The 15,908-nt window shown below is 42.6% G+C and overlaps 5 protein-coding genes across 5 annotated transcripts; 2 read left to right on the forward strand and 3 right to left on the reverse strand.

The window, feature by feature from the left end:
* Window positions 1-339: 339 nt before the first annotated feature.
* Window positions 340-2,589, forward strand: AK88_03693 (uncharacterized protein; the record flags this gene model as incomplete). The annotated part of the gene is made up of 1 exon (XM_012481303.1): window positions 340-2,589. One exon carries the CDS (start codon window positions 340-342, stop codon window positions 2,587-2,589), a length of 2,250 nt encoding a protein of 749 aa, XP_012336726.1.
* A 2,526-nt stretch (window positions 2,590-5,115) lies between these two features.
* On the forward strand, window positions 5,116-5,939 carry AK88_03694 (uncharacterized protein; the record flags this gene model as incomplete). The annotated part of the gene is made up of 4 exons (XM_012481304.1): window positions 5,116-5,302; window positions 5,449-5,523; window positions 5,683-5,728; window positions 5,912-5,939. 4 exons carry the CDS (start codon window positions 5,116-5,118, stop codon window positions 5,937-5,939), a joined length of 336 nt encoding a protein of 111 aa, XP_012336727.1.
* Window positions 5,940-6,467: 528 nt separating this feature from the next.
* AK88_03695 (uncharacterized protein) lies at window positions 6,468-8,235 on the reverse strand (the record flags this gene model as incomplete). Its single annotated transcript, XM_012481305.1, has 3 exons — window positions 6,468-7,405; window positions 7,596-7,859; window positions 8,109-8,235. The coding sequence occupies 3 exons, from the start codon at window positions 8,233-8,235 to the stop codon at window positions 6,468-6,470; spliced, it is 1,329 nt and encodes a 442-aa protein (XP_012336728.1).
* Window positions 8,236-8,675: 440 nt separating this feature from the next.
* On the reverse strand, window positions 8,676-11,149 carry AK88_03696 (uncharacterized protein; the record flags this gene model as incomplete). The annotated part of the gene is made up of 5 exons (XM_012481306.1): window positions 8,676-8,918; window positions 9,101-10,143; window positions 10,363-10,555; window positions 10,658-10,932; window positions 11,080-11,149. 5 exons carry the CDS (start codon window positions 11,147-11,149, stop codon window positions 8,676-8,678), a joined length of 1,824 nt encoding a protein of 607 aa, XP_012336729.1.
* A 442-nt stretch (window positions 11,150-11,591) lies between these two features.
* Window positions 11,592-13,887, reverse strand: AK88_03697 (16S rRNA processing protein RimM; the record flags this gene model as incomplete). The annotated part of the gene is made up of 2 exons (XM_012481307.1): window positions 11,592-11,706; window positions 11,945-13,887. The coding sequence occupies 2 exons, from the start codon at window positions 13,885-13,887 to the stop codon at window positions 11,592-11,594; spliced, it is 2,058 nt and encodes a 685-aa protein (XP_012336730.1).
* Window positions 13,888-15,908: the final 2,021 nt, after the last annotated feature.

The following is a 15,908-nucleotide window of genomic DNA, read 5'->3' on the forward strand; positions in this document are numbered from 1 at the left end:
TTAGCAGCGTAGGTGTATTCTCCACATGCCTTTTCTTTTTATCGTCACAAGGGGTGGGGACTACACCTACCGTTTTGCAAATTCGCAGCAAAGTTGTGCATATTCCCTCGCAGAGACTCTCACACACCACTATTAGCATCAAGACCACTCATAACACAAACAATAATTAAAAAAAAAAAAAAAGAGCAGTAATAAGCTGAAAGCTGCACATGCCCTCAAAAGGAAGAAGCCAGGCGCAACGGGTGTGTTGATTACATCCAACCACATTCTGCTCACCGCACGACACGGCGCTTCCCCTGTCCACTCGGAAAATCTCCCCCCTCCCCCCTCTACGCAAAAATGCTAAACGAAGAAAGCGTAGAAGTTGAACTTGTAAAATTAGAAAACGAAATAAGTAAAGGTGAAAGTAGCTTTGAAAAAAAAAAAAAAAAAAAAGTTCAATTTTCAGACAAAAATGAAACCATATATTACGAAAAAGACGAAAATGAAAACAGCTATTTCAATTTTGCCGTTAACAACTTTAACTACTTTGAATGTTTCTACAATGAGATGTATAACTGTGACTTTGATGAGAAGGAATTTAAGGCTGGGAATTCTTTCCTAAATGAAGAGGATCCTAAAGGGGGCAGTTATAATTCCCTTGAAATTTTCGAGGCGAAGGATTCTTCTGATGAAAGCACCAGCAAAGAGAATGGCAAAGCGAGAGGGGTAGTTAGAAGAGGCTACGTCGCCATGAGTACTGGGGAGGATGACTCTGCTGAGGGGGCAACGGATGCGGAATCAACAAAAGGTTCGTCTTCTAATCAAAATGGAAAAAATCAAACTCTTAAAAGAGAAAGGTTTACTCATTCCTTTAATGAAGATTCCTCCTTTGAAGTGAACGACGTACATGCAGCTATTTTAAATGCAGAAGAAAAAACTAGCAACTACAGTGAAGACTATTTCGGGTTCAACATCGAACCGTTTAATATGAAGAACGAGTTGAAGGAGGGATACATAGACAAGCATGGGAATTACATTTATAACGATCCAGACGGGGATGATTTTGAGGAGGCCTGGTTAAAATCAGTTGATGAGGAAGATCCGTTCACCTCATTTTCCAATAAAAAAATTAAAGCAAAAATACACAACGAAACGGTGTCTAAATTTGATAAGCAGCAAAATCACCATAATAATGGCCTCTCTCTGAATATATACGATGCGTTGTATTCCCTCTCTTGTCTCCTGATTGAAAAGGAAACGCCAATTAAAGCCATGGTTAGATACAAGAGAGATCTGAAGCTATGTAAAAATTACCTTAATGAATGCAAACTTAAGTTAGACAAATTCAGATTCGTTTCGGCCCCTCGCCCGAGCACTGCATCTTCCAAAGATCAGAATGAGTCCAAGTCATGCCAAGGGGCAGATGTGGACAGTTCCGGAGCGGACGAAGGGAAAAGGGACGAAGACGCCGGGGCCGCCGTGCGAGGATCGGGTAAGAAGAACGTTCTGCAAGTGAACTTGAAGAAGCGTGAAGGTGACGCGGTGGAGAAGGATACCTTGAAAAACGACGCGGTAGACAGCGAAGTCATTCCAAATGGAGATGCCCCAAGTGAGGAGGAGGAACATGAGGAGGGGGAGCATGAGGACGAAGAGAGCGAAGCGGCTCCCCATGAGGAACATCCCGTCGAGGACGAGGATCAGCCCGAACAGGAAGAACCCCCGGCGGAGGAAGCTACGGAAGAGGACAAAGTGGATGAACAGGAAGAACCCCCGGCGGAGGAAGCTACGGAAGAGGACAAAGCGGATGAAGAGCAGGAGGAAGCTACGGAAGAGGACAAAGCGGATGAAGAGCAGGAGGAAGTGACGGAAGAGGACAAAGTGGATGAACAGGAGGGAGACGCAGCTGAAGAGGATAAAACGCCTGATGAGGAGAAGAACGAGGCGGCAGAGAATGACAACCCCACGGCGGGAGAACAGCCAAACGAGTTGCAGAGGCTGGAGGAAACATACCAGAAGATAGCCCTGGACTACAAAACCATCGAAAGGAGGTTTAACAACTTGATAGATTTGACGCAGAAATTGACAAACGAATATAAAAACGTGTATTTCTTGGCGAAGCACGAATGTGAAGCCTTGTGCAAAAAGCTAGAGGAGTCCAAGGAGGAGAGTACAGACATACAGTGGCAGCTCAGGTGGACTAGCGACGTTAACAACAATGTATATGGCCCCTACAGCTACTATGATATATATAATTTAATATCCGTCGGAATTGTTTCAGCGGAAAATCCAATCCAGCTAAGAAGGATAAACAAGGAAAACAAAGTTTTAGAAAATATATGGCAGATGTACGATGCTGTCAACTACCTTACATTTGTTAGCAACGAGAGTGTTAAGAAAAAGAGAAAGTTGAGTGAAACGAACCACGTGGACGCGGAAGAAGATGGGAGCGACGAGGGGGACAACTCTGTGGATGACGAGTATGATATTAAGAAGAAGAAGCGGAAGAAAAAGGGCCTCATCCAGATATCGAAAAAGAAAGAGGTGTCCTCGACTAATGAGGATGACTCGGACAACGAAGAGGACGACTATGAAAACTATGACTACTGAGATGGGAGTAGCCCATGGATGTGAATAGAATGTGGTGAAGTATGCTGTCGCATGCTGTCTCCGCGTTGTCGAGCGTGTACGTGAAAGCGGCACACACGAGTGTGCACACAGTTAGTCTGGAAGAATACGCGAGAGGCAGGACAAAAGCATTTCCTCGCCTTGCATCAACAACACACTTTTGGGCCTCCTGCAAGTACTGCAAAGCCCCAGAACGGTCAAACATGTAGTGGTATATAAAGCGATACGTGGCACCATTTTTTTTCAGTTTTAAGCATAGTTCAAGAAGAAGAAAAAATTTTGCCCCCCATTTTGCTATCTCATTTTGACTAGCCATATTTTTTTTTTTTTTTCTGTGTCAAATTGGATTTTACCTAATGGTTAAACAGGCGACGAGTATGTGAACACAGTTTTTCATATTTTCGCATGAAGAGAGAGGTATACCTTTGGGAGGGTGGTCATGCATATGAAGGATGCCATGCAGATATATTTCTATGTGCCCATAAATATAAGGAGTGTGCGAGATGACAAGATGGACCTACACTACTAAAATTGGAAGCCATGGGAGGCACCGTTTTTTAAGGAACCATGTACGCAGAGCTTAACGTTGTTGGGATGTACCAACCAAAATTAACCAATCATTTTGTTTTGTTTTTTATATGAACAACGCAGGTGGGCGTTTTTAAATTGCAATTGTGCTGTTGCTCCCGCGTAGAAAGATGACCCCCGCCCCAGGACGTGTACGTATACAAAGACACGCATATACAGTTATTACTGCTGTCAGTCAGAATTCGCACTGGTGGCCCTTGAAAAATGTGTTCATGTCCAAACATGCCACCTTCTCATTTGGGTTTATACCCTAATTAGAGTATCATGTTGAATGCTTTCCTTTATTTATTATTTTTTTTTTTTCCTTTCTTGCTTAATTGTTTTAACCCCTTTATACAGTGTGCTATTCACAACGACGATGATGGGTATTATATGTTCTTTTTTTTTCCTTACCTATGCTTTTTCCCCCTTTGCCTATTTATTTATGCATTACTTTTATTATTTTTATTTTATTATTATTTTTTTTTGTTGTTGTATTATTTACACTCCCTGCATAGCAATGTATATGCAGATTGTAACGTGAGAACGTTACGTAGATTCAGCTTAGTAGTATATGATGTGCATAACATGTTGCGTGTGTGTATGGCTTGGCTCATACGTTAACGCCGTGCTGTTTCGTGTTTCCCCTTGCGCGCGCCAACGTTGTGTGGGCATGAGGGTGTTATATTGCCACCCGCATTAGTGCGGGCGGTTTATTCAGTTTTACGCGCTCCTGGTAAACTTTGCCAACGAAGCGAATTTAGCAAATTCAACCAATTCAGCCAATTCGGCCAACTTCTCAAATTAAGCAAGCTTAGCAAGTGCAGCTAATTTGGCTAATTTAGCTTATTTTTGTAAAGTGTGAATGTGCGCGAAACCAATTTGGAGAACCATTTAGCGGTTTTCCACCTCACAGGGATAATTTCCCCGGCGCAGCGCCTGGCATGATATAAGTGTACTTTAATAACGCCGAAATTGCGTCAAAGGTGTGGTTGAGAAAAAATGTAACAAGTGCGTGTACAAAGCAGTTAGCTTCTTTTTTTCCTTTTTTTTTTTTTTTTTTTTACATGAACATGGCATAAAAAAAGAAAAATGGCTAACTGAAAACTCAGTAAAGGGCAAAAAAGGAAAAAAAATTATATGAACCGTTCAGGTGGATTTTGATTTGTGAAGGTTTTAAAAGAAAGACTTTTCTTAAGGGGGGGTGGGGTTCTTTAAAAAACATGCACCTTTGCATGTATACTGGTTTATATATATATATTGTAAAAAAGGGGTACTTTTTTTTTTTTTTTTTTTTTTTTCCTTTTTAATCGGAACAAAGAAACATTAAGTTCAAATAAAATTTGCATTTCACTGAATTGGATGTTTTTGGAACAAATCGCAAGAAAAGGATATTTTGCCCTTTTTACAAAATTGTAATATGAACATATGAGCATTTATTTTACTTTGTTTTACTTTTTTTTTTTTTTTTTTTTCTTCTGCCCGTGTTGTGGGAAAAGCGAGAAAAGTTGACACCCGTGAAAAATGAACGTACAAGTATGTACAACAGTCATGTAAGGGTGTATTAAATAAGAGTGCGCAAAGTGTGTCCTTACTAAACTCTTGTTCATGCGAGTATATATACTGTACAGGAGCTGAGGCGTGCCATTTGCAAAGACGGGGATTTCTTTCCTGCGTCTGCTTTCGTGTAGGGCGTCCGTACGGGCGAGGGAAAAATTCCTACAAGGCCTATTTTTATTAATCCTTGCAGCACTCCATCAGCTTGCGTTGCTCTTTGCCCCCGTTTGGGTGCCACTTCCACTTCTCGTATTCGATGTCCATTTTTATGACATAGCACGATACCTGTCTACATACGCAGACTGGGATTATATACACGCCCCTGAGCACGCAGATTGCACGCATGTGCATATATATGTAAACCACCCCTTTGTTTTTTTGACCATGTCTCATATGCATTCGTCCTCAAGTGCGACGACCACCACCTACGTGCAAGAAGCAAACGAGAGGAACGAACAAAATGGAAACCAAAACACCTTTGTGCGAATTTTAAAGCTGACTCCCCAAAAAATGGTCAGGTGGGACGAAAACACTGTTGACAATGAGAACGCGCAGAAGAAGTCGTCCAAGGGTAAGGTTTCAGCGCCGGGGAAGCGCGAATTGCATACTCACGCCAATTCCTTAGGGGCGCGAACAGCATATCTGCATAACCTGTTAACCCCTTAACAGCGCGCTAGGCGACCTCACTTTTTGTTCCTCTCCAATTTTTCTGCGTAGTCTGCTGCATATATCACAAGCCTAAAGACTTTGGGGAGAGCTCCGACTCAGACTCGGATTCGTCGGAGGACGGAGGTAAGCAGCGGGGCGCTCGAGGGATAACAAAGAGAATGGTGCCAAGGTGCACGCTGCTGGGGAGGAAAAGATACCAGCAACACCAATAGGGAATGTGAAGGAGAATGCCAATGCCGAACCCTAAATGACATCCCGCGCACACGTCCACTCTTCCTGCAGGTGATCGCAAGGGTTGTTCTAAAAAAGATGAGTCCAAAGAACAAAAGTAAGGGCTCCTTTGTGCGTTGCGCACGATGTATACGTGGTGTTTCTATCCTTTTGTCTTTTGCACATGTCGAATTTTTCGGCATGCCTTCTCTCCTTGCAACCGGAACGAACTCTTCTGGTAAATGTTTTGCCACCCACCAGTTGCACATTCTGCACGTTCGTCCCTTCTCCCTATTAACAGGAAAGAAGAAAATGAAGTTAAGAAGTAGACAGAATTACGAAGTAGATGAGCAGCGGGCGGAAGGGACCCCATAGTCGAAGACGTGTAAAAATTGTAGAACGTTGCCTACACTGCAAGACAACTCTCTCATCAAAATAATATTTCTATTGGTTGGAGTACGAAACCAATTTTAATTTTTTGTAAATTTTATTTTTAAGTAATACTGTAAAAGTAAAAAAAAAAAAAAAAAATGCGCAGCTTCCATTTTTTCGTACACAACTTAAGGAGATGGCCTTTTTTTTTTTTTTTTCTTGCTCCCCCCAGAGTTACAAATTTGTTTCCTAATTTTTTTTTCAATGTAAACAGACGTTGAGGCTTCTCTTTTTGTTTCTATTTTTTTTTTTTATCATTACAACTTTGTGAATTAAAAAATCGCCACAACTTTTTTTTTTTTTTTTTTTTTTCCCCCCCTTCGCCATCTGGCAGGGGGTCATTTAAGATATGCCCAACAGTATAAAAATGACATGAGCATTTGCCGTTGTTTCAAAGTGAGAAGCAAAAACTGATAGTTTGCTTACTATGCATCCCACTTGAAATGATCAGCAATGGTTAGGTAGAGTGTCTTATTGATTGTGCTATCCGTGTGTGCTTCATTCTTCTGTTTAGTATTATCACGTTTGGGGAACCCCGCAGTAGTCTTGTGCCCCCTGTTGACGTCTCCCTTTTGCTCTTTCTGATTGGTTAGTGTTTCATACCCATAGTCATAAAACATTTGGATCCAAATTCGGTGTGTAATATGGTGACCACAGTTGACCAAGTACTCTGTTTTTTTAAAAACAAAATTGCCACTGTATTTATCGAGTACATGGATCATACACTTGAGGTACTCTAGGAGAAGCAGAGTTAAAAATTTGCGAGATTTTCTGAAATGGCATATGTGCCACATCAGCTCATCATCATTAACTATGAGTCTTTTATAATATTCTTCAACAAAATCGACAATTGAGATTTTTTCACTTTTTAAAATAACTTCTACTCCTTTTGGTACGTTCGTATCTTCACATGTGTGGGGAAGAGGATTTGTATGTGTACAGGATTTTATCAATTTGTCATTGAAGTAGTCTAGGCTGATATAAACTTTTGAATCCATAGAATCTTCTGTAATTACACAGAAGCTTTTGTTCTTTTCGAACTCTTTGGTGACAGGTGGGTAATTATTTCTGTCCATTGGTTTGAGGGTACCCGTTTTGCAAAAAAAATAATTAACGACATTTCTCCAGTAGTGTATATTGGCCTTTATTTCGTCATCCTTGAAGGATAAGGTGTGGAGTATTTTTCGGAGGTACAGACTTACCACTTCGTTGTCTACCTTTGAGCACTCCTTGAGTTTCATGAGAGTTTTGTTGTCCACGAAATTTAGGAGGTAGCTGAGTAGGTTGTGCTTCACGAAGAGGTTGGCTTGGTTTCTTTGGTAGAGGGTCTTGTGAAGGGCACAGTTCTCGGGGGGCGGGTTTCCTTCGGGGGGAGGGGCGTCGTGCAGGAAATGGGATGATGTTAATGCGGTGTGCATTACTCCCGGTGTGCAGTACTCCCGGTGTGTAGTTTTATGTGGGTCATGCCACTGTTGTACGAGCTCTGCATGGATGCATGGTGCATGTGTGCATGCATGCGCCTCTAGGGCGGCCTTCCCCGCATCACGCATTACCTATAACTTCCTTCAAGTACAAGTCTATCTTTTCCTCAGCGCGCTTTGGAAACTTCCTCTTGACTATTTCCCTAATCGTATTTAAGGCATTCTCCCTCTCGGCCTTCTCCTCATCCTGGGACTTCCGATTGGCCCTAAGGTACCGCTTCTTCTGGGCAGTGGCGTTTTCGCTGTCCTTATCAGTCCTGCACTTTAGGACCAAATTGATGTAGGTCGATTTGGACTCGATGAGGGCGTATAACTTTTTGTAAAAGCTTCCTTCTTCTGCGGGTTGGCAGGTGAGGGGGAAAAAAAAAGGAGGGAAGGGAACATGGCACTTTGGTGAAAAAAAACGGAAGAGGGAAGACTTGGGTTAAATGAGATAAGTGAACAGGGATAAGTTTTGTTTTCCCCCTTTTGCTGATCCAGTCTAGACTGACGCTTCCATCACTGAGAGCAGACGGGGTCCAGCTCCGGGGTTCGTCGAGCAACCCTAGCACAGTCCCTACTTTGGGGGACCTTAAACGTACATACTATTCACTACGGTGGCTTCTGCGTCCGTTTCCTCCTCGTCATCAAACGCGTCGTCATCGCCGCTGTCCTTGTGCCATTTTTTCAAGCGAGATCTGTCATACAGAGTTGCCTTCAACGCGACGTTCATTGTTGTCACTTTTGTTTTATTCAAGTTTGGTTAGCATGGAAGGCGGACCGGAGAGGGCACCCTGTTGATGGTTGCGTTGGTCAGCGCGTGTTGGCCAACCCGTTTGATTTCTCAACTTGGCTTAGGGGTGCCAAAATGGATGAGTCACAGTTTTACTTCACTTGGCATCACTTAGCGTCATCCTCCAACTTGCGCAACGCAGCAAAATTCAAAAAAGGAAGAAATGAAGTTAAGGTGTTCGCTCAGCAAAACACCAAATGGGTAGTGTTGCCCTGGTTAGGTTGCCTAAACCTAGGTGCACACACAGAGGGTGAAAAAAAATTGTGCGCATGCAGGGACGGGGGGGAGAGCTTGAAAAATATCACCACGCTTTGCCAACTCTGCTCACACCTTGCACATTTTTTTGTCACCTGGACTGCCTTTTTAAAAAAAAAAAAAAGCTATAACTGCAGCGTTACTATGTTTGGCTCAATTGACTTGACCTGGTTTGGGAATATCGTAATTTTCCTCACAGCCGAGTTACCTTGGGATCCGATTTTTCTTTTGTAAATGCAGTAGCAAATAAGGATGCTGATCAAAATCGGGATAAAAATACACACGTATAGGGTGTACAGCCCTCGGTAACCCACCAGGCACATGTCGCATTCGTCGCTGTGTTCGAATTTGTCAAAGTTGATTATGTCCTGCGGGGGAAGAGAAAAAAGGAGAATAAGAAAAAAAAAAGAAATAGCAAAGTGGGGAAACCTATTCGGGGGTGGGGGAGGCAGTTTCTATCCCTCCCCACGGTACGCCTGTTTCCACCTCTCCCCGCTGCGCTACGTCTCTTCTACGCTACTTCTCCGCAGTAGCACCACTTCCCCCTTACATCTCGCTCGAAGAGGAGGACGACCTCATACAGCTGCTGCGTGACGTTCATAATGCGCTCGGCGATTTTCTCCGAGGCGATTTGGTTCTTGCTGTCCTCGGCCTTGTCAATGGACAGGTAGAGGAGCTTCTTGTTCGGCTTTAAAAAGTCCAAAATTTTGAACAAAATGTAGGTGCTAAGTCCTCTGGAAAAAAAGCCTTGAAAAATAGGGGGCTGCGCTTCTTTGGTGTAAATGCAAGAACCCATAATTTTGATTCTCTCTTTGTTAGAATCCCAATTGGATAAAAGCATATCCCTTGGAAAAACAAAATTGTGTATTTGTTCTAATAAGACCTCCACATAGGTGTCAGTACTGACGAGCAGAATGAGACTTAACGTTATGTCTTCCTCAGGAGCCAGAGCCCCTTTTGTCATGTCCATATTCTGTGAATACAGGGGTTCAAATTTTACACCAAATTCACCAGAGGATGATTCTAATGAGGAAGATAAAACAGATTCATATATTATGGCCTTATATATAAAATCCGAATCATAGTAATACATTCGTTTCGTATGACTTTGTATGTTGTATTGTGTTAAAATACGTATTAGTATAATTCCTTGATTTATTTTTAAATCATGTTTGTAGAGCCCCTCTACTAAGGGGTAGCAAATGCTGCCCATATTATAACTCCGTGATTTCATCGTCCCCTTTTTCGTACGTATGTAAATAGGTAGCACTTGAATGTAGTGGAAGTACTCATACTGGTGAAGCACTTGATAAGGTAAAACAAGATTTAAGAAAATGAAAAAATGTTGAAGCAATTTGTTTCCATATTTATTCTTCAAATGGATCTCATCGTGTAGCTCCAGGATATTTTCTTCGTTAATTGATATGAAGTCAAATTTGTCTGTCACTTTGAGGAACACATTTATCTCCTTTTTGTACATATCGGTAATGGTAATGTTGTGCTCGTTTATTTGTAGCATGCAAAAGTTAATGAAGTTCAGCGTCTTCCATAGGGCTTGCCGCATTTCCTGGGTGTACATTTTGGTAGTTACGTCTGAATGAGGGGAGTAGACGGTATTAAGTGTGTGTGTGTACAAGGGGTGTGAAGGGAACGCACAGAGAAGAGAGGGGACAAATCAAAAACAGAGTACCTTACAGCCATACGTAAGACACATCTCTGCTCGGTCTACCGCACGAGCGCACCTCAGAAAAAAGCTTCCTGAAAGGGTACCCGTGCATAGGGGTATGATGGGAGGGGCTTCTCCCATCTCACCTGCTTCCTCCAACAAGAAAGGCACAACGGTCAAGTGCAGACTGATCTCCTCGACCGAGAAAATGTGATTGGTGCATATGTCCATCTCCAGGTTGGACACACGGTTGAAGGTAAAGTCGGACAGACGCAACTCGTTGTACATTTCGAGAAGACCCATATTGTAGTTCCTCATGTTCGCTTCTATTTCGGCCATCTGCGTGGGGGGGTAGCGAGGGTAGAGAAGCAGATGGAGCAGGGCGGCCGAGTGTGTCTGTTTGGCCCACTCCAGGCGCGCCTCCCGCTCACGCATAATTACCGCGGACACAAACACATCCGTGAGGTCAAACTCGAAGAACAACCACAAGTTTCTATTCGCCTTGTTCTGGCGCAAGCGCAGCAAGTTGTGCTTCACAAGGAATATCGCCTTCCTGTATTTCTCATCCTCATGGGACTCGAAAGCGTCTTGCGTCAGTGTGCACCGCAACGCGTTGTATAGATACAGTAGGGCGAAGTTCGAGAACCCCTTGGATTCATCCATCATGCTATAGTTCCTCATGGTATGTCTGATTCTGTCCACGGAGAGGAGTTCCTCTTTTCGGGTGGGGAGACGGTGGGAAAAAAGGGGACCGTGGTTGCAGAACTGGAGAGAGATGAAGCGCTTCGCGGTTTTGCCTCCATTCGCACACACACAAAAAAAAATTAGTAACCATGTGGCCACATTTTACCCGTCTTACATACCGTTGATAATTTGCTTTGTAAAGAAAAGGCAAACCAAAAGGGAGACAAACATCAGGTAGAGTTCCTTCATCCTTTCGCGCGTTAGGTTGATGCACATTATTTACCTACCGCGGCATGCGTAGATGTGGGCGGAGAGTAATGGGTAAGCAAAATATCCCATACATATACAGGCAAGGTTTAGAAGCGGGAGGTATAAGACAAATGCCGCATGTACTGGGGCTGCGCCGGGCAGGAGGCAACAAAAATGGAAAAAAAAAAAAAAATATAAAATAAAAAAAAGGGCAATCCATATAAGCAACACAACATAGTGAAACATCCATTTGGCGTTGCTGCTTCCAGCCAAGTTCACTTCAACAAAAAAAAGGACAAATCTGCACATGACTAAATCTGCATGGGCCGTGGTTATGTCCTTCCGTCCAAGCAAGCGTGCGCACAAGGGGGAGGGGCGTTCCCATATATACCACATCGCCAAAATGTAAGGGCGAAATTGGGTCCCATTCTGCGCTTTACTCCTAAGTCTTTTTCTGGTCATCCAACAAAAAAATGGTTGATACGTCGAGGTACATTTGCTTAAGTTCGTAATTTACTGACCTGATCGTTTTGTCCTTCACGATGGGGATGAAGAAGCTGGTTAGGTGGTGGAAGAAGTACAAATGTGGGATGTCGGAGGATGGTACGTGGATGGAACACTTAAGTGTGTAGAGAGGGGAAAAAATAACCACGCACATGGGAATATACTCAAAACGGAAAAAAAAAAAATATATATATAAGGCTCCCCCTCGTTCTATATATATAAAAAATTATTATTTTTTTCGCGCAAAAAGCATGATCGGGTTGCGCTTCTTTTTTTTTTTTTTTAACTTACTAATCGATAGGCTTTAGCTTGGAGACCATGTTCCTGTCCACCTCGTATAGGTTTTCCTTGGGGGAGCTGGCCTGGGATGCGTTAAACAGCAGTTCCTCATCCGTGGGGAAGTGCGAACTTTCGTGTTCGCTCGCCTCCCGAAGGTCTTCATACACATCTTCACAGAAGTCACACTTGTAAATCTTTTTGTAAGAGCAGCCTTCAAAGTTGTCAAGTGAGTCGTAGTAGTTCTTGTCGCCCTTCACTGGTTCGTCGTTTAAGATGCGGTCTTGTTCGTCACCCCCACCGTAGTCTTGGTTATTGCCGTGCTCCATCTTATACTCTTCCGCGCGTAGTTGTTCGCTTAGCTCACCGTCTAGATCACCCGTGAGGGAAAAGCCTTTCCGGTTGATGAGCACCCTGACGGGTTTCCCCTCCCCCGCTGTGGAAGGGGAAGAAGACGCGGTTCTCATGGCATACATTTGCGCAGCAGATATGATGTGGAAAACTTTTTGCAGAGAAATGTCCTTTTTGATTTGAATTTTAATCAAATCTTCTGCAATGCTTTGTGTGGATTTCTTACATATATAATCGTACTTGGATATGAAGGAGAGGACTTTTCCTATGCAGGTATTGGTAAGGTCATTAAAAATGAATATATGAAAATTGAGTAGGTCAGTAGATATGTACTGATTTTCACTTAAGCTTGGGAATTTCCTTTTATCATCACAAATTAGACAGGACTTTAATTTAAGTGCATCTGTTCTTGAATTTATTCCTTCAATTTTGACGTACAGAAACCCTACCTTTAGGGATTCTTTCACATCTGTTAATTTAATTGGAAGAGGGTAGGGGTGCGTATTCATAAATAAATACCTGTACATATTTTTCTTGAATCTTATATCGTTAAATGTGGTAAAACTTACTACCTTTAACCATCCTTGTAGTCCGTGTACTCCTACAATTTCCCCAATCACGGTGAACTCGTTCATTAAAGATACAGCCCTACTACTCTGCTTACCACTTGTGTAATTCTCCTCTTCTTTTTCATTCTTTATCGTACCCATTGGTTTAGTACTGCTTTCTTTTGTATGCGGGTCTATTGTTAGATCGAGCTCGTTAGGCCTATTCTTATCCGCATAGTAGTTAGTGATAAAAAATTGTGGCAAATTGAGGTGCTCATTTTGTGCGCCTTTTCTCATGTGATTTGTGAGGAGATCACCCTCCGATTCGATAGAGGTGATGGGAGGAAGTTCATTGTGGAGTAGTCCCTTTTGATGAAAGCGCTGTCCATTGTTTCCAATTGTCAATTGCCTTTCTTCTCCTGTTTTTTTTTTTATGAAACCTGCTTTGGAGTATTTGCTCCTTTTGTAATACTTGGTGTCTGTTAGGAAAACCCTCTCACATTCTTCTTCCTCCTTCTGCTCGGCTGACTCTACACGTTCGCTTGTTTTATTGGGAGGGAGCGGCTTTATGCATTCGTTTGGGGATGTGTCGCGGTTTCCATCGCAGGGATCACATTGTCGACTAGATGAGAACAGTTGGATGGAGCGGGGAGGGAGGTACGTTCCTCCGACACGATATACATGCTGCCTATTCGCATGCGCTGTCTGACGACTTTTGTTCGCTTCTCCTATATGTGCAGATACACGAAAGAATAGGAAGGAGGCTCTCTTCTCCACCCAGTTCCGTCGACCACATTCGTCATGAAGGCTATATCTTTGCAATGGAAAATCATTTTTTTTACGTCTCGTGGTGAATCTTCTACGGAGGGGGAAGTATTGTCCGGAGGGCTTGTTAACGACGCTATTGGGAAGAACATATTCGGTGTAGGCATACCCCCCTTTCGCTGTGGCCACTATCCATGTTGCTCCTTTCCCTGTGAAGGGAAGCCAACATTTGGCTAGCTGCCCAAGTGTCAGAACTGCGATAACCTTTTTCAGCCTTGACACGCATCTTTTCATTTATATATTTCGCGTGAATGGCAACAGTTGGGGGGAGAGGGTGTATCACTCTAGTGCGGATCCTGATGTGCACCCTGTCGCGAGGAGCCAAACTGTACAACTACGACAGCTGCATATACTGCTGCCGCCTGAACGTGTTAAGGTGGAACATGCTACATTCGTGACTCGTTTGGCGTGCTATTTTTTTTTTTTTTTTTTTTTTGTTTAAATTGGGTTTACACTTGGCCGGGGTGTACACAAAGTAGGGGTGTGAGAAATTGGGTCCCCTATATCCGTCACGGGTGTTTGTTATGAATCACCAACATGTAGCTTCAATCATCACTCCATTTCATTCTATCCAAGTATATGTCGCATAGTTCAACCGGTACCGTTTCAAATGAACAATTAACGCGGTAAAGAATTCACCAACCGAAATGGGTAATAAATGGACCTTTTTTTTTTTTCTCATTAGTTGCAAAAAATTTAATCTTATTTTTTAAATTGAGAAGGTGTAAATTTAATTTCGCTACTAAGTTGTAAAGTGTGACGCATCGCATTTGTTGGAAGCAAGTGTGACCGGAAGAACAAACCTCCTTCGTCTAAAGCCTCAGATATTTTTTGATTATTCACATGTTTCGCTAATCCGCCTTATGTGTGTATAAGGGGTAGCAGATTAAGGGCAACGGTCCGAATGCTCCACGTCAAAAAGAGAGCCACTCATCCCATGTCTCGTATGCAGACAAAACGAAACACACATATCGACACACCCTAAACTTTTGCATAGCCAAACGGTATATCCTTTTTTAAAGCAGAACGGAAAGCATAGTGGTAAAAAAAAAAACAAAATTGAGCAATGCGAAGTGTACAGCGTACAAATACATATGTTATTCTTGTGTGGTGAGCAAAATATGTATAGGCCACGGTATAGTCTTTTCCTTTACATTCCCTGGGCAAGTAACAGCGGTTGTGTTTCACATAGGACAGGGGCACCAACGTGGTGGAATCAGCACTGCACAAAATTTTATCAATACGCCCAGTGTAACAGAAACTTAGAAAATTGGTGAAGCCACCCTTTTTATGAGCAATTATGAAGAGGATCTCACCTCAATCCGAAACATATTGCGATCCCTTGTAGCTTCTTATCGCCTGACTGATTTGCCTATACCTTTGCCGCGCAGCATTGCCTTCAATTCTCCCTTAGCATTTCTTGTTCTCATTTTGCGTATCGCTTGGAGGAAGAATACGTTTGGGCATGCCAAGCCAAGCCATAACTGCGCAGTGTGTATCTTTTTTTTTTTTTTTTTTTTTTTCCTTTTTTTTCCACTTCATATGATTATTACAGCTGCAAAACAACTGCACGTTGGAAGCCCCCCAAAAAACAGCTGATGAGGAAGAGGGTGTACAAAAATACAAAGTGTGCAAAGCTTAGGGATGCGATAAAATGGTTAAGTCCTTTATATATTCATATGAGCGATTGAGTGAGCGAACCGGAATACACGTAACGCAGGTTAGCTAGAAATATGTGTATAGGCCGGTCCGCCGATGGCTACAAAAAAAAGGCGTTCTTTTTGTTTTTTGTCTTGTTGTTGCTCTTCTTCCCCCATTGAGGGGAACACCTCTGTGTCAGCATACGTTATGCAGAGGTATATACATGTATACCATTTGCATACAATTGTGTGTATTCACCACCAGCGTGCATACCTACATAGGGACGCATAGCAGCATACGTGTTTGCGCCATGGCATTGTTATATGTAAGCTTCCCGCCATTAGTATAGGTCGCATCATTTTGTAGTCATTTTATATTTTGCGTTTTCATTTAGCCGCCTTTGTTCTCGCGTTTGGTTTTATCGCTTTTTTTTTTCGTTTTACTTTTTGGGGGCTTTACCTCTAATCTACGCGTCGTACCATCGCGCTTCTCGTTTTAATTATGCGCTTTTTCCCATTTGCAAAGGTGGATAGGTATGCATACAAATAATTACAAGTGCGTACAAATCATTATAATATATTTTTTTTTTCCCCTACACCGTTAATTTTTTTTTT

The sequence above is a fragment of the Plasmodium fragile genome (assembly GCF_000956335.1).
Source record: "Plasmodium fragile strain nilgiri unplaced genomic scaffold supercont1.44, whole genome shotgun sequence".
Classification (NCBI taxonomy): domain Eukaryota; phylum Apicomplexa; class Aconoidasida; order Haemosporida; family Plasmodiidae; genus Plasmodium; species Plasmodium fragile.